Source organism: Elgaria multicarinata, chromosome 18, assembly GCF_023053635.1.
Source record: "Elgaria multicarinata webbii isolate HBS135686 ecotype San Diego chromosome 18, rElgMul1.1.pri, whole genome shotgun sequence".
Lineage (NCBI taxonomy): Eukaryota > Metazoa > Chordata > Lepidosauria > Squamata > Anguidae > Elgaria > Elgaria multicarinata.
The window spans coordinates 8,530,178-8,551,612 of NC_086188.1; the positions used below are offsets into that span (position 1 = coordinate 8,530,178).

At 47.8% G+C, this 21,435-nt stretch overlaps 1 protein-coding gene across 1 annotated transcript; it reads left to right on the forward strand.

The window, feature by feature from the left end:
• The first annotated feature begins 304 nt into the window (after nucleotides 1-304).
• NOC4L (nucleolar complex associated 4 homolog) lies at nucleotides 305-20,057 on the forward strand. The gene is made up of 15 exons (XM_063144418.1): nucleotides 305-439; nucleotides 2,462-2,582; nucleotides 4,433-4,539; nucleotides 5,400-5,501; nucleotides 7,854-8,003; nucleotides 8,714-8,813; nucleotides 9,765-9,799; nucleotides 10,719-10,769; nucleotides 11,462-11,573; nucleotides 13,352-13,412; nucleotides 15,525-15,635; nucleotides 16,573-16,736; nucleotides 16,937-17,019; nucleotides 17,852-17,965; nucleotides 19,879-20,057. Exons 1-15 carry the CDS (start codon nucleotides 335-337, stop codon nucleotides 19,993-19,995), a joined length of 1,533 nt encoding a protein of 510 aa, XP_063000488.1. The 5' UTR covers nucleotides 305-334; the 3' UTR covers nucleotides 19,996-20,057.
• Nucleotides 20,058-21,435: the final 1,378 nt, after the last annotated feature.

Sequence of the window (21,435 nt, forward strand, 5' to 3'; positions counted from 1 at the left end):
GTGTAACTGAAGTCACATTCATTTTCCATGAGCCGACTCTAGGTAGACCTTCACGTTGGATAGGCAACCCGTAAGCGCGCTAGGATTGTGCTGCAAAACAGGCAGCGGTGCTAAACTACGACTCCCATCACGCTTCGCTGGCGGCCAAGGCGGATGGGAATTGGAGTCCTACAACAGCCGCCTCCCCCTCTCGCAGGGCTAGGCGCGCAGCCTATTACGCACGAAGCGGCCACCTCCCCGCAGCGGAAACGGAGAGGAGGAGCCGCAGCCGCGTGGAGCTCCCCTTCCGCGCATGTGGGCCAGCCTGCCCGGGCCGGAGGCAAAGAAAACAGCCATGGAGGCCTCGGGAACCGAAGCCGCGCTGAGCGCCTGCCTGGAGGCGCTGCTGGCGAGCCGGAGCAACGCCAACCGCGTCTTCGAGATCTTGGAGCAGCTGCAGGTGGGTGGGTGCGCGCGCCCCGGCACCGAGACGCGTGTCGATCTTCCCAACCCCGGGGCTTGAGCCCCCGCCCCCCCCCCGACCACTTTGGGACGCCGGGAGGAGGCGACGGAGCGCGTGCAGAGTGCATCGCTCCCTCCGCGAGCCCTAGGCGTGCACTTTTACTCCACCGGGCTCTCCAGTTGGTTTGGACTCCAGGTTCCAGGACTCCTGACTATCAACCATCCTGGCTGGGGGATGGAGGAGGCTGCTTTACTCAGAAGTAAGCCCCATTGAGCTCAGAGGAGGAAGGGTAAGCCCCAGCCTCGTTACAATTGCCCCAGCTCCCATCATCCCCAGCTGGCATAGCTAGGGTGACCCTATGAAAAGGAGGACAGGGCTCCTGTATTTTTAACACTTGTATTGAAAAGGAAATTTCAGCAGGTGTCATTTGTATATATGGGGAACCTGGTGAAAATTCCTCTTCATCACAACAGTTAAAGCTGCAGGTGCCCTGCCCTCTTTTGCATCTGGTCACTCTAGTATAGCTCCTGCAGCTTTAACTGTTGTGATGAAGAGGGAATTTCCCCAGGTTCCCCATCTATACAAAGGACACCTGCTGAAATTCCCTTTTCAATACAACTGTTAAAGATACAGGAGCCCTGTCCTCCTTTTCATGTGGTCACCCTAGCCATAGCTATGGGGACGGGAGGTTGAAGTCCCGACACATTTGGAGGACACCAGGCTGGGAAAAGCTACGTGTGTTCAGGATTGGGGGCTTGAGCTCCCCCTCCTCACCCAGTCCCAGGGTCAAGAGAAGCCACAGGGAAGAAGAGCATGTGCAGAGTGCATTCTCTTGTTGCTAATGTGTGGCCGTAAGCCTGCATATAAATAGCAATTTTTCCAGTTTGGGCTTTTCTGCAGAGTTCATTTCGTTTTTTACATAGTGCTCTGGGTGACTTGCGATGATGACGCATAGCCTAAAAAGCATTGATGTACAAATGCGTAAGCAGAGCGTGCACACAGACAAACACACAACTAAATAATTTTAAACAACAGTAGGAAGAAACCAGGATCTAATTAAAATCTCATTATCTGCTGCCAAATGCCTGAGAGAACAGGAAGGGCTAAACTTGCAGCCGAAATGATGGCGCCAGGCGGGCCTTGTTGGGAAGACCATGCCATAATTGGGGGCCGCCACCGAGAAAGCCCCTCTCCCTTGTTGCCACCTTCCGAGCCTCCCTTGCGGGAAGTTAGCTTGGAGATTAGCAGAGTATAAGCCGGAGGAGGAGGAATGGAAAACGGTTCCCCTCCTCTGCGCCCAGCCGAGAAACCAAGTGGGCTGTTGCCGGAGAAGGGGGTGGCAATCTCTGTCCCTCCTCTGCCTGCCCCCCCCCAAGGGCGGTCTGCGGTACATTTTTTTGCAGACTGGTCCCTTGTGCGAGTTTATTTACAACACCAAAAGACAGCAAGCTTCTGCCTTCAGCACATCTTTTAACATGGTGACTGGCCAAGGAGGAACACTGTGTTCCTAAGCACGTGCAGAGTACACCAGTGAGGACCCATTGCCCCACAGACACTGTTATTTATTTAAGCGATTTTTATCCCGTGCCTCAGCCCAAAAACCTCCCGGGGCAGCTTACCAACAGTCAGTTCAGGAAGATGATATCTGCCCATGCACTTTCACTCTAAAAAGACACGATACACGAGGAAGAAGGGACGAGGAGGGACAAGGAAAAGAACGAGGAAGTCTTTCTACAGGGTTGGGGGAATGGGCCTACTTCCCTTCTTATCTCTCCCTGTTACATCCTACAATTGAGGGAGGAGGGAACCAATGACAGACTTCCCTTAAAACTATATCTATTGTCGTTTTCAGTTGAAAAGATGATACCGCTACAGAGTATTTAGTATCTGTAGTATTTAGTGTCACGGTCGTCCAGCCCATTGTCCCATTCCTCAGATATTTCGTACGGCCCGTTCAGTCTCTTGCTTTTTGCCTCGCCTCTTCCCCCATTCCAAATCTTCGCTCCTTTCCTTCAACAGGCCGAACAGGAAGAGATCGTCGTGTGCGCCATCCGGACCTGCAGCCGCCTCTTTGGGGCCTTTCTCAAGCGGGGAGAGCTGTTTGTGGGGCAGCTCCCTCCAGAAGAGGAGTCTCTGCAAGGTGAGGATGGTCAAGGATAAAAAACCACTGTGGTTGTAAGACCGCTCTGTTTTATTGAGCGGAATACAGCTGTATGGAGAGAGTCCTACAGACCAAACTTCCTTCCTGGTAGTGTGAAAAGCAGGCAAATTTATACACAGTAGCATCTTAACCAATTAGCACTTGGCAAAGTTCTAAAGCAAAACAAAGACAGACCAAAGAAAACTTCATTATACCTTAACAGTTGGCCCATAACTCTTCTAGCAATGTCAGATTGATCAAGCTAGTTTATTTGTCTTATACTTACATTAAAAGGTCCTGGCTGTTAGAAATTCCAATTAAGCCTTTCCTTCCAATGAAGCGGTTTCAGCCTTACAGCACATTCAGGCACATACATCATTCCAATCCCATCATGCAGTTCGCTTGCGAGAACCAAGCTACAGACAGAGCAGGTATATCAAGGCTTGTGGCCTTGCTTTCTCAGGAGCTGATGGATGGGGAGGAATTGGTGGAGACGCCTCTCATTCGACGCACCAATTGAAGGCCAATCATCCCCTCTATTTCTCATGTTCAGGCACGAGTGCCGATCTTTATGTAGCCATAGCGGTACCATCCATGCACAAGAAGGAGATAACAGCATGCTTGGGGGAACCCTTAAGCTTGCAGAAGTACAATGTGTTTTTAAAGCCATCTGCCTCCTTCAAGTTGATCAAATGTCCCTCGTCACCGCTGAGGAGCTCAGGGAGACGTGCGCGGTATTCTTCTCTACCCAGCCCACCACCATGACATTTTCTCAACAAATCTGGGAGGTAACACAGGCCTAGAGAAGAGTGGCGTCCTCTCCCAGCCCTGAGCAAGGATTTGAACACAAGACCTCCTGGGCTGAGTCTTGACATTTCACTGTCCCTTGCACACGAGGTGTAGTTTCCCCCCTCGATGATGGCTTTTGCGTTCTTTCTTGGATTAGAACTGTCAGGAAGTTAGCTTCTGTCTGTTTGGGCTTCAATAGAGACAGTGGTTTCTTGTCCTGCTACAGATATTAATTCCTTTATATTATCAAGATACAGTGTGCGTGTGTAAGTAAATAATTAAGATACTTCCGGTCAAAGTATGAAGTGTTCGTTATCACCTTTAAAGCTCTACATGGTTTGGGTGCAGGCTACCTGCGGGATCGCCTTCTCCCGTACAATCCGCCCCGCACACTCAGGTCCTCTGGGAAGAATTTACTCCAGCCAACAAAAACAAGGCTGACAACTATGACCCAGAGGACCTTTTCTTCTGCCGCTCCCAGTTTGTGGAATGGCTTGCCGGGAGAGATTCGTCAACTTAACAGTCTTCCGGAATTTAAGAAAGCCATAAAGACTGATCTCTTCCGGCAGGCCTACCCAGCTGAATTTTAAATTTGCCTTTTAATAATGTGCTGCTTTAATAATGTATTAGTTTTAAATGTTTAAATTATTTATATGATGTTTTTATTTGTGTTGTACCCCGCCTCAATCCAGAGGGAGAGGCGGGGTAACAAATATTATTACTATTATTATTAATCATCTAGGTTGTTTTTTCCCCTCTGTATTGATTAACGTCTGCAAAGGAGCAGAAAACCTATGTTTCCATTCATGCCCAAACAGGTGGAAATCAAACTTCTTGATGAGTTCTAATTCAGCTGTCTACAGAATCGCCAGGCTGCTGTGCTTTTGTGTAGGATTGTCCCAGGCTGTGTTTTTGCGTGACATTCCGCTTTGACTAATGGTCAGAGCGGGGGGGGGGGGGGGGAAGAGAAAATCCTCAACAAAATAGAATAACCTAAACAAAATTTAGCCATCCACCCATCTCTTTCTTCTCTTCTCCCCCTACCTCACCTTGTCTTTCAGAGAGCTACAGCGCAGAAGACAAGTACAGAATTTGGATGAGGCTCCGGTACAACAGTTGCATCAATTGCTTGGGGGAATTGATGGGTCACAGATCTTTCCAGGTCAAAGTGAGTTTAGTGCGGGTGACTCTAGCAGGCTGTCCTGAATGCTGGTCCTAAGCAGGATTCTCTTGGGATGGGACCCGTAGCTGGGGAACATGGGCAGGAGGGTGCTGTTGTGCTCTTGTCCTGCTTGTGGATTTCCCAAGGGCAGCTGGCCGGCCTTTGTGCCAATCTCGGGCTGGCAGCTTTCTCTTTACCAAGCCGGCGTCCCGTGACAATGTTCCCAGCAAGGCATTGAAAGCGCCGTAACGTGTCTTCTTCCCGTATTTATTACTTCTTTTTATTTTATTATAGCACTTTTATCCCGCCCTTTAGCCAAGAAGGCTCTCAAGGCAGCATACAAAAATATTTCTTAAGACAGTCACTGTCCACTGGCTTACAATCTAAAAAAACATGACACGAAAGGAAAAGGGGATTGGGAGGGAGGAGGAAAAAAGCAGCAAATTCAGGCACTAGAGCCTTAGTTGCAAAGTTCAGCAGTGGCTTCCTCTCCCTCTAATAGCCTCATACAGATCAAGGCATAATGGAGGGACGTCTGGCTGCTGCTTCCTTTCCCTCTGACGGCCTCATTACATTTCTATCCCGCCTTTTCCCCTCTTGCAAGGAACACAAGACGGCTTACATGGTCTTCCCCCTCCTCTCCATTTTAGCCTCACAACAGCCCTGTGAGGTAGGCTAGGCTGAGAGTCAGTTCCTGACCCAAAGTCACCCCGTGAGCTTCATGGCTGAGTGGGGACTAGAACCCGGATCTCCTAGTCTCAGTCCAACAACATATAAAGGGAATGTTACTGAAAGTGATAGTTGCACTTTAAATAAATTTAGCACCCTCTTTTCTTTCTATCTTTCCCCCCCCCTTTCCTTTCAAGGAATCTGCACTTTGCACCCTGATGAAATTTGTGGAATTGGAAGCCAAACACCCTCTGGTCCTGAAGGAGTGGAGCTTCAATTTCCCACAGAAGCTTTTGAAAGTGAGTTGCCTGAATTATCACCGTTAAAGCCCTACATGGTTTGGGTCCAGGCTACCTGCGGGATCGCCTTCCCCCGTACAATCTGCCCACATACACTCAGGTCCTCTGGGAAGAATCTCCTTCAGTCAGCAAAGACTGAGCTGACAACCGTTACCCAGAGGACCTTCTCTTCTGCTGCTCCCAGACTGTGGAATGGCCTGCCGGAGGAGACTCATCAACTTAAAAGTCTTTTAGCATTCAAGAAAGCTATCAAGACTGATCCCTTCCAGCAGGCCTATGCAGTAGAATTTTAGGATATTTTTTAGAATGCTTTTAGGATGTTTTTAATTCAGTTTTATGTATTTTATACTTATTGTTGTTCCCGCCTCGATCCAAACGGAGAGGTGGGTTATTATTATTTTATTATTATTATTATTATTATTATTATTATTATTATTATTATTATGTGACCTCTGAAGATATCTTAGCCAGAGTCAGAGACTAATAATAATAATAACAATAACAACAACAACTATGTGATTTCCGAAGATATCTTAGCCGGAGTCAGAGACGACGACGACTACTACTACTACTACTACTACTACTACTACTACTACTACTTCTTCTTCTTCTTCTTCTTCTTCTTCTTCTTCTTCTTCTTCTTCTTCTTCTTCTTCTTCTTATTATTATTATTATTATTATTATTATTATTATTATGTGACTTCTGAAGATATCTTAGCCGGAGTCAGAGACGACGACTTCTTCTTCTTCTTCTTCTTCTTCTTCTTCTTCTTCTTCTTCTTCTTCTTCTTATTATTATTATTATTATGTGACTTCCAAAGATATCTTAGCCGGAGTCAGAGACGACGACTACTTCTTCTTCTTCTTCTTCTTCTTCTTCTTCTTCTTCTTCTTCTTCTTCTTATTATTATTATTATTATTATTATGTGACCTCCGAAGATATCTTAGCCGGAGTCAGAGACTAATAATGATGATGATGATGATGTGACCTCCGAAGATATCTTAGCCGGAGTCAGAGACTTCTTCTTCTTCTTCTTCTTCTTCTTCTTCTTCTTCTTCTTCTTCTTCTTATTATTATTATTATTATTATTATTATTATTATTATTATTATTATGTGACCTCCGAAGATATCTTAGCCGGAGTCAGAGACTAATAATAATTATTATTATTATTATGTGACCTCCAAAGATATCTTAGCCGGAGTCAGAGACTAATAATAATAATAATAATAACAACAACAACTATGTGACTTCCGAAGATATCTTAGCCAGAGTCAGAGACCCTTGGCCCAACTAGCCCAATATTGTCAACACTGACTGGCAGTAGCGGATCTCCAGGGATTCAGGCAGGAGTTTTTCCTGCCCTACTTGGAGATGCCAGGGATCGAACCCGGGACCGTCTGCCTGGAACACAGGCTCAACCACTGAGCTACTGTCCTCCCTCCGCTGCTGTCGACATTAGAGAATACATTTGTTCAGAGTGCGGGCGAGCCAGGGATGCTCCATTCCATCCTGATGCCTTTTTAGCAAATAAGGTGCTGTGTGAACGTTAATAATGAATAAATTCATAGAATCCTAGAACAGTAGAGTTGGAAGGGGCCTATAAGGCCATCGAGTCCAACCCCCTGCTCAATGCAGGAATCCACCTTAAAGCATCCCTGACAGATGGCTGTCCAGCTCCTACTGTGGGAGAGCCCACAACCTCCCTAGGTAACTGGTTCCATTGTCGTACTGCTCTAACAGTCAGGATGTTTTTCCTGATGTCCAGCCGGATTTTGGCTTCCTGTAACTTCAGCCCATTATTCCGTAGCTTGGGGTTCTCCTGGATTTTTTTGTTTTATTTGTATTTTTATACCGCCCAATAGCCGAAGCTCTCTGGGCGGTTTACAAAAATTAAAACCATGAAAATATAAAACAAACAGTATAAAAGCATAATATAAAATACAACATAAAAATGCAGAAATGAATACAGATTTAAAATACAAATTTAAAACAGCAAAGTTAAAATTAAATTGCTAGACAGTTAAAATGCTGGGAGAATAGAAAGGTCTTCACCTGGCGTCTGAAAGAGTATAGTGTGGGTGTCAGGCAACCCTCTTTAGGGAGCTCATTCCACAGCCGGGGTGCCACAGCAGAGAAGACCCTCCTCCTGGTAGCCACCTGCCTCACTTTCCCTTGGATCCATCTCTATGCCTTGATATACTGCCTCTGAATATGGAGGCTCTGTTTTGAATTACCGTGTCTAACGACAACCCTTCAAGGAAGCGGTGGTAGAGCCCCTCGGCCAGAGAATCCCGCTACGTTAGCTCATAGTCTGAGCTCTCAACTTCCCTTCCTGTTTGCTTCTTCCTAGTTGGTCGTCGAGGGCTTGATCCCGACGGGAGAGGATTCCTCTCTCCTGGTTTCTCGCTTCCAAGAATACTTGGAACATGACGACGTCCGGTTCTTCGTGATGAAGTCGGTGGCTGAAAACGTGGGCAGCGTGATGCCAAAAGCCAAAAAGGTAAAAAATAAAGAACAAAAAAACTCTCCGAAATAAGATATCGCACCCGGGGCAACCATGGAACCCAGGAGGGTGCTGTGTTTTCAAGAGTTGCAGGGATGTTGTTCCTCTTCTCCTCTTCTGTGGGCTTGTCTCTGTGCTCAGGGGCAAAGATTTGGGTAAGTTTTACCCAAAGTTTTCCCTCTATCTCTTGCCCTGGATGGCCAAGCTGTTGCTGGCAGGGACCCTATGAACAGGGCAGGGGGCTGCAATGCGTCTCTGTGCATAAAGAGGCAGATTGCCACCTCACAAATCTTCCCAATATATAGATCCGGTGGTGGGATTTTTTTTGCATGCACCGCTTGTCATAACAATGAAAATGGCCAGTTGGGCTGTCACAGAAAACAGTTCTAGAGCAGCAGTAGTGTGATCCGCTTTCGAAGGGAAGTCACATGGGAGCAAGCGAATGTTTTAGTTCGCTGGAACTTTTCACAAGGGTGGGAGTCCAGCAGTAAAGGTTGGGCGGGGCGGAGGGGAGAGGAAAACATATTCCCGGGCAGGTTAAGAAGGGCCTGGTGTGCAAGTTGTAATGGTCTTACGGTGGAATTGAAGGTAGGGGACGGCGTTAATGCAGATTGAAGTGGGTTAGGCCATGCCTGGTTGCTGGAAGGGAGGAGCATGGCTGGTGTGCATGTTTGCGCTATTATTATCATTATTATTAATTTCTCCAGGCTCCCTTTCCAGTTTATCAGAAGAACGTCTTTGCTCTCATTTCGTCCATCTCCATGCCGAGCGGAGAGAGTGAGATTAAAAACTTCCTAGTGAGGCATGGTGAGTGAAACGCTGCTGTTGCCTGCACTTCTTTGTATTCGCTAGGCATATTTGTATTTGCGCTAGGACCATCCTAGGCGTCTGTCCGGTCAGCCACAGCAGTGATGCTAATGCCTAGGAGGACAGAACTGTTCTCCTCCCTTTCCTTTGCCTCTTAAACGGTGGCCGGTTCCGGTGCAGAAAAATAAATAAATCTGAGGCTGGTTCCTCTAAGGTTTGTCCCTGGAAGTATCCCACCCTAGAAAGCACGCCACACTGCCCTGACCAGAATTTAGGATGGCTAACTTATTTAAAACATTGATTTCCTCTGCTCTTCGGCTGGAACGGCTCCCAGAAGGTTCTGGTGCAACGTAAGACAGCGCTCTGTGTTCCCTTCTGCGGGTGCAACGTGCGCTCTGCCCTGCGTAGGGAATGCAGAGATTTCGTAAAATCCATTCATGGATTCTCTGTTGCTTTCTGTTCCATCATCGGCTCATTGACGGAATCGGATTTTCCCCAGTATCCCAGATTTGCGCAAATCCCCCCATATAAAAAATCCCCCCCCCCACATCCCAATGTACAAATCCCCCATTTTCATGCTTTAACCTACGGGGGAAAAGCGCGTTTTCAGCTGGTGTTTTTTTAAAATGTCACGTCTTTTCCTTCGACTAGATTTGCGCAGAATTCCAGAAAGTGAAAAAAAAGCAGTCTGTGGGTCTGTGGAATCTGTGCGACTTGGGGCGTGGGGGAAACCGGTCCGCTGTGGAATTTACAGGACAGATTTATAGAAATCTGAACTCATTCGATACTGTCGTGGATTTATCCGACATACCTAACAATCCATGCTACCATGCGCTATCATGTGCACCACCATTAATGTAGAAGGTCATCTGTGACATACTTCATTGCAGTTCGCCTTCTTTATTTAGCGAAGTGTTTCTCTCTCTCTCTCTCTCTCTCTCTCCCCAATAGCTAACCAAGAGGAATGGAAAGTATCCAAACTGAAGGTATGTGTGTATGTATATTTGTGTGTGTGTGTCTGGGTTGACAGTGTGTGGAATTCTCTTTATTTATTTATTTGTTGCGTTTCTGTACCGCTCAATCGCTGGAGCTCTCTGGGCGGTCCACAAAATTAAGACCATTCAAAGTATAAAACAACAGTATAAAACCACGATATAAAATACAATATAAAAGCACAACCAAGATAAAATCGGCAGCAATGCAAAATTACAAATTTAAAACACCAAGTTAAAATTTATTTATAGACTGTTAAAATGCTGGGAGAATGAAAAGGTCTTCACCTGGCGTCTAAAAGAATATAATGCAGGTGCCAGGCGAACCTCCTTAGGGAGCTCATTCCACAGCCGGGGTGCCACAGCAGAGAAGACCCTGCTCCTGATAGCCACCTGCCTCACTTCCTTTGGCAGGGGCTCGTGGAGAAGGACCCCTGAGGATGACCTTAGGGTCCAGGCAGGTACATATGGGAGGAGGCGTTCCTTCAGATAGCCTGGCCCCAAGCTGTTTAGGGCTTTATACGTTAATACCAGCACTCTGCTGTTCTTTGATGGTGCTTCATTCAGGGCCACCCTTGGATGTAGCCTTTTTTTCGTGGAGGTGGTGGCTCAGATGATTCCCACGGGAAACATGGAAGGAGTGAGAAAATCACCTGTTAACTCTGCCTTCTTGGACGCCCCCCCGCCTTTGTATGTGTTCAGATCCCTGGGTGACTTTGAGCCGGCTGTGCTTTCAGCCTAGCCTACCTCGCAGGGAGGGTAGGTGGCTAAAATAAGGAATCGCATTAGTAGCCCTGAGCAGAGTTCAAAGGCAGCTGGGCACCCCCCCCCCGAGCCCCGTGTTGTGTTCATGGTTTTCCCATCCGAGCCCCAGTGTCTGATCTTCGTATCCATTTTCTGCCCTCTTCTCCAGGAGCACCGGCGGGCCTTTGAGAGGATGTGGCTCGGATTTCTCAAGTATAAGGTGAGCGCTGATGGCCCCGGGGCCTTTGCTTTAATTTAACACTAATTAATTTTTCTAAAAATAATTATTGCTCTCTCTTGTGACGCTCCAAGGGCACGTGCTTGTGAGCGCCTGTCGTCGCAGGAGGGATTGTGAGGGTTTGGTACTGGAGGATAAGAATAAGGAGAGCCCTGCTGGATCAGGGAAAAGTTCGATCTACTCCCAGTATCTTGTTTCCAACAGTGGACAGCCAAGTATCTCCCAGAAGCCCGTAAACAGGGCTCGAATCTCATCCCCCATTGTCTGCGTCCCAACACAACACAACCAGCATCTGGCAATCTGGTCTTCAGAGATCTAACCTGAAGGTTCTATTCAGTTATCCTGGCCCTTTTTATTTCCCACAAATTCATCAAATCTCCCACTTTTAAACCTTATGTTGGTGGTCTTGTACCACCATCAGTTTCCACCAGTTAATGAGCTTGGGGAGAGCAGAGTCCCCTCCCCCTTTCTCGAACCACGGCAGGTCATACAAACCAAGGGCTCTCCCGTGTTCAAAATGGCGGAACGGTTGTGGATGTTGTAGGCTTTTTCGTTGGCTTTGGGCCCCCAATGGAATCTCTGATCTCTCTGCCTCTGGGACAGGCCAGGCCCTGAAAGAAATTTGCCTGACTCTGACTTCTCCCCTCCCTAATCGCTCTCTTCTTCCTCCTCAGCTGCCCGGCAGCCTCTACAAGAAGGTGTTGGTGATCCTGCATGACTCTATCCTGCCTCATATGAACGAGCCCACCCTCATGATCGACTTCCTGACGGTCGCCTACGACGTAGGTGGGTAGAAGGATGGCACTCTGCGTGCCTTGGCCGACGGTTGGCGTCGGAACTGCCAGGTCAACCGTGGGCTTGCGTTGAGGGTAGGGGGTAAATCTGTCTCTAACCTCTATCTGTCTCTAACCTCTATCTGTCTGTGAGAAAGGGGAACAGTGGGCTTGTGTTGTGGGTAGGGGGTAAATCTGTCTCTAACTGTCTGTCTCTAACTTCTATCTGTCTAACCTCTATCTATCTCTAACCTCTATCTGTCTGTGAGAAAGGGGAACAGTGGGCTTGTGTTGAGGGTAGGGGGTAAATCTGTCTCTAATCTCTATCTGTCTGTGAGAAAGGGGACCAGTGGCATTCCACTTTTGTGCGGTCCCCCCCTCCCCCCGTTTTAAAAGTTGAAACGGCCTTTAAGACTTAGTTACCAACACTAAAAGCATTAAGCTAAGCTAGGTCGGTGACTTTGTCGTTTTGACCCCGCCCCCTTTGCCCTTGATGCTGTCTCATTTTCTGTTGACTCCCCCCTTTGTCCCGCCCACCAACCCATCACTCGAATGCATCTCCTGAGACCTCCGAAACAGAATTTGACCTTTAAGCTGAAAGACGTTCTGCATGGCTGGTGGACATGTGCACAGTCCTGGTTATGAGTTCAGAACCCCTTAAATCCCATCTTTGCAAAACAAAGATAGAGGTTAGACAGACAGATAGAGGTTAGAGACAAATAGAGGTTAGACAGACAGATAGTTAGAGACAGATAGAGGTTAGACAGGCAGATAGAGGTTAGAGACAGATAGAGGTTAGACAGGCAGATAGAGGTTAGACAAACAGATAGAGGTTAGACAGGCAGATAGAGGTTAGAGACAGATAGAGGTTAGACAGTCAGATAGAGGTTAGACAGGCAGATAGAGGTTAGACAGGCAGATAGAGGTTAGAGACAGATAGAGGTTATACAGGCAGATAGAGGTTAGACAGACAGATAGAGGTTAGACAGGCAGATAGAGGTTAGACAAACAGAGGTTAGAGACAGATAGAGGTTATACAGGCAGATAGAGGTTAGAGACAGATAGAGGTTAGACAGGCAGATAGAGGTTAGACAAACAGAGGTTAGAGACAGATAGAGGTTAGACAGGCAGATAGAGGTTAGACAGACAGATAGAGGTTAGACAGGCAGATAGAGGTTAGACAGGCAGATAGAGGTTAGAGACAGATAGAGGTTAGACAGTCAGATAGAGGTTAGACAGGCAGATAGAGGTTAGAGACAGATAGAGGTTAGACAGGCAGATAGAGGTTAGACAAACAGAGGTTAGAGACAGATAGAGGTTAGACAGGCAGATAGAGGTTAGAGACAGATAGAGGTTAGACAGGCAGATAGAGGTTAGACAAACAGATAGAGGTTAGACAGGCAGATAGAGGTTAGAGACAGATAGAGGTTAGACAGTCAGATAGAGGTTAGACAGGCAGATAGAGGTTAGAGACAGATAGAGGTTATACAGGCAGATAGAGGTTAGACAGACAGATAGAGGTTAGACAGGCAGATAGAGGTTAGAGACAGAGGTTAGACAGGCAGATAGAGGTTAGAGACAGATAGAGGTTAGACAGACAGATAGAGGTTAGAGACAGAGGTTAGACAGGCAGATAGAGGTTAGACAGGCAGATAGAGGTTAGACAAACAGATAGAGGTTAGAGACAGATAGAGGTTAGACAGGCAGATAGAGGGTAGAGGTACAGTGAGTGGAACAGTAAATGTGCCTCTTTGAGCATGCGCCCGTAATCAGATGGTGCTTCTCTTGCAGGTGGAGCGATCAGCCTCCTCGCCTTAAATGGATTATTCGTACTGATTCTCCACCATAACCTGTAAGTCCTTTTCTGCTCCCCGACAACCTTCTCTCGAAAGGCTGCAGTTTCAACCCGCTTGGAACGTGCCAATCATATTCGGTTCCCGGTTCCCAGTGCTTCAGCGGTTGCGGTTCACATGTTTCCAGTTTGGTGGTCCCAATCCAGCTGGGAGACCTCTCCCCCTGCTCTGCTGGCTTCACCACCTGCAGGGAGTGTTTTACATGACATTCCACATCTGCTATCAAATCTCAGAACCTCCTCCGAGGCAGGCTCAGAGGACAGCAGCCAGGGCCTTTTCGGTGGTGGCCTCCCAAATGTGGAATGCTCTCCCCAATGAGGCCTGCCAAGTTTGTCATCTTTTTGGCTGCTAGTTAAGGCTTGCCTCTATTCGCAGGCATCTGACGCTGTACGATGGGCGCAATGCAATCGCAATGACCAGAAGTTCCCAAACTCGGAGGCTTACAGCCATACAATGCAGTGCGGAGGCAGTCTTTGCCTCCCCGCTCTCCATTTTCGCTAGACGGGCTTTTTACCTGTCTAGCTCAGGCATTTTGGAGGGGGAGGGAAGGGTGCTAGAGATGCCCCAGGATAGCTCTCCAGTCTCCTCCCCTCCCTGCCCACCAAAATGCCCCCTTCTTCCTGTCTCTGAGGTGGAGTTCCTGACTTTGCTTAGCAGCCGGTGTGGTTCTCTCCATGCCGGTTGTAAGGGGGGGCAGGGTAGGGGGCTGGAGCTCTGATCCCCATCTTCAAGACAGAGCGCTGTTTCCAACCTCAGAGCTGGGAATCTGAAATACCCTATGCCCACCCACCCTAGACGCTGTCTAGAGGCATAGGATTGCTCCCTTTAATGCATCAGCTGAATTGTTTTGTTTGTCTGATGGTATTTTAAGAGGACAACTGTTCTCGTTTTTACGTTTTGTATGTATAGTTTTTGCCGTAAGACGCCTTGAGTCCTTTTTGAGAAGGGCTTCTAAGAAATATAAGTGATAATGATGATGAAATAATAATAATACAAACGAGAAAGATCTTGGAATTGTTGTAGATCGCAAGCTGAATATGAGCCAACAGTGCGATATGGCTGCAAGAAAGGCAAATGCTATTTTGGGCTGCATTAATAGAAGTATAGCTTCCAAATCGCGTGAGGTACTGGTTCCTCTCTATTCGGCCCTGGTTAGGCCTCATCTAGGGTATTGCGTCCAGTTCTGGGCTCCACAATTCAAGAAGGATGCAGACAAGCTGGAGCGCGTTCAGAGGAGGGCAACCAGGATGATCAGGGGTCTAGAAACAAAGCCCTATGAAGAGAGACTGAAAGAACTGGGCATGTTTAGCCTGGAGAAGAGAAGATTGAAGGGAGACATGATAGCAGTCTTCAAATACTTAAAAGGTTGTTCCACAGAGGAGGGCCAGGATCTCTTCTCCATCATCCCAGAGTGCAGGACACGGAATAACGGGCTCAAGTTAAAGGAAGCCAGATTCCGGCTGGACATCAGGAAAAACTTCCTGACTGTTAGAGCAGTGCGACGGTGGAATCAGTTACCTAGGGAGGTTGTGGGCTCTCCCACACTAGAGGCATTCAAGAGGAAGCTGGACAACCATTTGTCAGGGATGCTTTAGGGTGGATTCCTGCATTGATCAGGGGGTTGGACTCGATGGCCTTGTAGGCCCCTTCCAACTCTGATATTCTATGATTCTATGATAATAATAATAATAATAATAATAATAATAATAATAATAATAATAATAGGTTTAGTGCAGCCTTCTAGCAACAGCAAGTCCAAGAACATCTGGAAGGCCAGAGTCCATTTCTAAAGGTTATCGTTTATCGTCCGTGGCTCTAGCTATACAGGGCTGGTGGCTGGTGTGACCCCTGTTATAAATTCCTGCAGCGTTGAAAACTCAGATATTTTATTCATAGGCTTTTGCTTTCACTTCAGAAGCTCTGGAAGGAACAAATCTTTAAAAACAACAACAGCAGGAGGGTTAACCCCTCTTTACCTGAACTGCAGCATAAGCCTAAAAGTAGCCATTGTGAATTTTCGTCGGTTTTTGGAATCCAGTAAGTCCATCCTGTCGGAGGACTAAGTTAAACTGTTTTGTCTCTTTCTGGGGTGTGTGTCTCCTTTTGTGTAGGGAATACCCTGATTTTTACAAGAAGCTCTACAGCCTCCTCGACCCGTCCATCTTCCACGTCAAGTACCGCGCCCGGTTTTTCCGCTTGCTGGATTTATTCTTGTCTTCGTCGTAAGTCTGGTTTTCGGGGCCCAAACGCCTCTCGGCCTCCCTTCCATTTTGGTTTTGAGAAACTAGACTGAATGTCCGCTTACTTCCCTTTGGCTGTCTCCAAAGCCAGGCCTCGCCCTCGCAAAGCCTTTGAAACTTTTATCTGGCAGCCGGGAATACGTGGGGCAGCTTTGAGCCCTTATTTCCAGTGGGTTTTAAATCTGCCCCCCTCCCCTCCCCACAAAAAACACCTCTACTTGAATTACCTTGGGGTGCTTTGGTTTCTCTGCCACACACCCCGTTCCCCTCTGGCTCCGCCCTCTTTACCTCTGACCCTGACACCTTCTCCGAAATGGAATTTGGCCCTTGGGCTGAAAGGGATTCGACACCCTTGAGCCGTAGGCGGCCAGCAGCCCCACTGATCCGTAACGCAGTAACTGTGTCTTAAGTCTTAAGACACAGTGTCTTAAGTGTCTTAAGACACTTAAGACACAGTGTCTTAAGACACTGTGTCTTAAGTGTCTTAAGTGTGAACCGCCCAGAGAGCTTCGGCTATTGGGCGGTATAAAAATGTAATAAATAAATAAATAAATAAATAAATAAGTCAGCGGAAACTGCCCTATACCTAGCCAAGCTCTTTCTCCTGCCTGCCTGCCTCTACCGCCATCTATTCTGACTGATCTACGCCAACAGGCTGACCTCCAGACGCTTTGGACTGCCAACACCCAGCATTCCTGACCACGCCTGGCTGGGGCTGATGGGGGTGGTAGTCCCAAACATCTGGAGGTCTCCGGAGGAGAAGGGTCTTTTTGACGGGACATGCCAGGGACGGGACCTAGCGGCGTGTGTTTTCCCGCTGTCTCAAAGCCGCGGAGGGCGTTCCGGGAGCTCGGGAGTTTGGCGAAGAGGGGAGGAGGAACGCTTTTGCCTGGACTCACCTCCCCGTCTCTTTCCATAGCCACTTGCCGGCGTACCTGGTGGCGGCTTTCGCCAAGCGGCTGGCCCGGCTGGCGCTCACTGCCCCGCCCGACGGTCTGCTGATCGTCATCCCCTTCATCTGCAACCTCTTGCGGAGGCACCCGGCCTGCAAGGTGCTCATTCACCGGCCCGACGGCCCCCCAGGTGAGAAGGGCCGGGCGTGGCGTTTTTCTAGGCCTCCCCCCTTTCGAGTGGAATTCTGGGAAACGCACACTCCGTCTTCCCCAAGCTGCTGCCCTCCCAATGTTTTGGACTTCAACTCCCATCTGCCCCAGCTAGCATGGCTGACAGCCAGGAATCCTGGGAGTTGTAGTCCAAAATATCTCTAATCTCGTTTTCTGCAGAGATGTCGGGAGATCCCTATCGGATGGATGAAAAAGAGCCTTCAGAAAGCAGAGCTCTGGAGAGCTCGCTCTGGGAGATAAAGGTACGTCTCTTGAGGACAGAGCCGCCCTAGAAGCAATGCGGAACTGGGGGCGGCAGGTTGGAATTCCGGATTCTGCGCTCCTTCGGAGGACAGGTGTAGCGCTTTCTCCTCTAAAACATAAATATAACACTGCATGTAGAAAATGAGCCCGTTTTACAGAGCTCTCCCCCTGAGGTACCAGTTGTCTACATGCAGGGATGCGCTCTGGGTTGTTGTTACATGCGAGCCAGGCACATAAGAATACTTGGCCGTTGCAGACGGCTTTTGAAACACTTCTCCTGGCAAACTCTAGGCCTGTGTGGTTTATAAAAGGGGTGTCCCATTCTGGCCCTCCAATGTTCCTCAGATAGCGATGCCACCAATCGTTTGGTGGTTCTGAAATGCCTTAGTTACAGACAGTACGAGATTTAAGGTCAAGTAGCTCCATCTTTTTGGCCCCAACCCTAGGGTGACCCTGTGGAAAGGAGGCCCGGGCTCCTGTATCTTTAACAGCTGTATAGAGAAGGGAATTTCAGCAGGTGTCATTTGTATGCGTGCAGCACCTGGTGGGATTCCCTCTTCATCGCCACAGTTCAAGCTGCAGGAGCCCTGCCTAGCATGACCAGGTACAAAAGAGAGCAGGGCTCCTGCAGCTTGAACTGTGGTGATGAAGAGGGAATTCCACCAGGTGTTGCGTGCAGATCTCAAATGGGACCCGTCCCAGCAGCCTAGTCCTGCCAAGCTGCGGCGATTGTCACTGACAGCGGCGCGGCCGTGAGTAGAGCGCGTCCCCTTCGCCTTGTTAACGCCGCCGTGGTTTTAGCTGACAGCCCGTCCTGTTCTGTTTCTGCAGACCCTGCAGAGCCATTACCACCCGGACGTGGCCAGAGCTGCCGCCACAATTAACACGCCGCTATCCGAGATGGAGGAAGACTTATCGGAAGTTCTGGAGATGACTGTTTTTGAGGTAATGGAAGATCCTTGCGTGGATGGAGGTGATTTCAGGGCCATCGTCGTGGGGTGTGTTTGTGCATGAGAGAGGGGGGGGCGGGAAATCTCTTTGTGAGATTCCAGGTATCATCCTCCCCAGTTACGTATCTGTTTATTTTAAATTCCATCTTCCTTTGAGCAGCGCCCGTTTCAGCTAAGCTTCCGTCGAGCAGCGCCTGCGACGTCACCGGCCCTTTTCACTAGGCCCGTCGCATAAACCCTCCTCAGGCCAAGCGCCACCACTTGAAAACCTGAGGGGAAGGTTAAATAAAACCTTCCCCAGCTGTGAGGAAACAGGTTTAATATTGGATCTCTCTGAATATAGACTGAGCCTCGTGTGGCGCAGAGTGGTAAAGCAGCAGTTTCTGCAGCTGAAACTCTCCCCACGGCCTGAGTTCGATCCCAGCGGAAGCTGGTTTCAGGCAGCTCGCTCGGGTCGACTCAGCCTTCCATCCTCCCAAGGTCGGTAAAATGAGTACCCAGTTAGCTGGAGGAAAGGTAATAAAGGCCGGGGAAGGCAACGGCAAACCACCCCGTTATAAGGCCTGCCAAGAAAACGTCAGTGAAAGCTGGCGTCCCTCCAAGAGTCAGTAATGACTCAGTGCTTGCACGAGAGGTTCCTTTCCTTTTCCTATAATGATTCTATAAGAATGTAAGCCTATGCGGCAGGGTTTTGCTATTTTATTGTTTTACTCTGTACAGCACCATGTACACTGATGGTGCTATATAATTTATTTATTTATTTATTTATTTATTACATTTTTATACCGCCCAATAGCCGAAGCTCTCTGGGCGGTTCACAAAAATTAAAACCACAATAAAGCAACCAACAGGTTAAAAGCACAATTACAAAATACAGTATAAAAAGCACAACCAGGATAAAACTATTACTAATAATAGTAATAATAATCTGGTGTAGGTGTTCAATAACTAAGGCAGGTAAATAGTGCCAAGCTGACACGTTATTTGGTAGCTAGCAAAATAAGTTTATTGTTATTTAAAAACTTTAATACTTTCAATCCTGCCTAATCTAAACTCTCCAACCACCTCACTCTCTTCACACTACTCCTAAATCCCTAGAATCCAAACTCTTCTTTAAACAACTCTCTCTCTCTCTCTCTCCCCCCAAATTCACATACCTCAGAAACCCCCCAACACTCACCTTATATACTCCTTCCCCTCCCACCTATTACATCATAAACCACACCCATTCAGTTCTAACGTTCCACACTTACCATACAAACTAATCCCGACATATACTAGATACTAAATTGTGGGGTTTGGGGCAAAAATATATAGAATATATGAAGAAAGAAAAGAATAGGACAACTTTGGCAGAAGCTTATAGGACTCTCTGGGACTCCTGAAAAAGAAGTAGGGCTATAAAAAACAATATAAAATAACACAAAATAAAATGGAAGACATCAGGAAAAATGATATACCACCCTAGAAAGAAAAATGGGGCAATCTGTGTGGGACGGACAGGGCTGCGGAAGGGAACAGGGTAAAGGAATAAAAGCTGAAGCTTGAAAAGAAAGTAATTTTGTTAAAATTTCTGGCTAAAAAAAAGTTTACTGTATTTTGTATGTTCGTTTATACATATATATTGGGAAATATATATATGTTGATTATTCATTCAGTCGCTTCCGACTCTTCGTGACTTCATGGACCAGCCCACGCCAGAGCTTTCTGTTTCAGCTTAGCTTCCACTCAGCAATCTTAAAACAGTATCTGGAGGTTTTGATCAAAGTAGTCTTGGAGGGGATAGGGGCTGTTCTAATCCCCCCCCCCCCCACTGCTGCTTCTTGCTCCACCGGGGAGAAAGGACGAGCAAAATACACTAGAGCAAAAATACAGACCAGTCTGACATTTCCCTCTCTCTTCTTGCAGATGTTCGACAGGGATATAAACAAAGAAGCCACGGACATCCCGTTGGAATATCAGCAAGTCCAAGGTTTGTTTGGCAAGAAGGACGACATTTTTTCGAAATACTTTACATTCGAATGACTTTAAAACTCCCCTGGGTGAAAGACTGTGTAATAAAGCCCCTTTGTTTTGGAGTTAAGGCATTGCAGATTGTGTGTGTTCGGTTTTTATTGGGGCGTGTGTGTGTGTGTGTGCGTGCGTGGTATAATCCTGAGGCAGTAGAAAAGACTACCTCTACAGACCGCAGTGGGGTATGCGTGATCTTGCACCCGGCTGCTGTCCACGCAAGTAGAAAGCCGGCGCAGCAGGCAAAACATAGCCGGGATTGTGCCGTTCTCCTGCAGAGCTAGTCTTCTGCTTGCAAGGAGGAGCATTTGAAACCTGAATCCACCATTTGCCACCTGAAGCGGCACAGCCGGGGAAGCCACCCAGTGATTGGTTGTTGAGGGAAAGGAGGTGGTCCTATGTGAAGGAGGTGTGGCCGTCCGGAGAAACTAGATAGCTGGATTGGGACCGTAGGATTTGGGATTCTGTGGAGGCAGTGACAGACTTTGTATTTCTGGGTGCAAAGATGACTGCAGACGCTGACTGCAGCCAGGAAATCAGAAGACGTTTACTTCTTGGGAGGAGAGCAATGACAAATCTCTATAAAATAGTTAAGAGCAGAGACACCCCACTGACAACAAAGGTCCGCATAGTTAAAGCAATGGTATTCCCCGTAGTAACCTATGGCTGCGAGAGCTGGACCATAAGGAAAGCTGAGCGAAGGAAGATAGATGCTTCTGAACTGTGGTGTTGGAGGAAAATCCTGAGAGTGCCTTGGACTGCAAGAAGATCAAACCAGTCCATACTCCAGGAAATAAAGCCAGACTGCTCACTTGAGGGAATGGTATTAAAGGCGAAACTGAAGTACTTTGGCCACATAATGAGAAGACAGGACACCCTGGAGAAGAGGCTGATGCTAGGGAAAGTGGAAGGCAAAAGGAAGAGGGGCCGACCAAGGGCAAGATGGATGGGTGATATTCTGGAGGGGACAGACTTGACCTTGGGGGAGCTAGGGTGGCGACGGCCGACAGAAAGCTCTGGCGTGGGCTGGTCCATGAAGTCACGAAGAGTCGGAAGCGACTGAACGAATAAACAACAACCCTTGATTGATGCATCTCAACCTAGCCGTATATATTGATAAAACCCCAATAGAACAACAATGCCGCTTGGACCTTTCAGCATCCTGGCACTAAAGGCCTTTTGAAACCCCGTCACGATCTCGCCTTCTTGTTGATTTATGGTGGCCACAATCCTCCCGTCTCTTATTTTTAACCAGATGACCATCTTGCCCTTGAAAACGGGTATTTTTGTCTGTTCAAAGAACTGCTTATCTCCAAACTTTGTACTTTTGGGGGGGCGTGGGGGGGGGGGGGAGAGGGAGAGAAAACAGGCCTGTCTCGTTCCTCTCCGATGCTCCAGAAAGGCATCTGTGTATAAATATTTAAAAGCGCAGGGCTGCGGTGACGGAGCCGGCCT

Excerpts from the sequence above, each read along its gene's own strand:
- NOC4L (XM_063144418.1), top strand. The coding sequence starts at position 335 with ATGGAGGCCTCGGGAACCGAAGCCGCGCTGAGCGCCTGCCTGGAGGCG. Across the intron at positions 440-2,461 it reads AGATCTTGGAGCAGCTGCAG|GCCGAACAGGAAGAGATCGT; the intron begins GTGGGTGGGTGC and ends TTCCTTCAACAG. Across the intron at positions 8,004-8,713 it reads TGATGCCAAAAGCCAAAAAG|GCTCCCTTTCCAGTTTATCA; the intron begins GTAAAAAATAAA and ends TAATTTCTCCAG.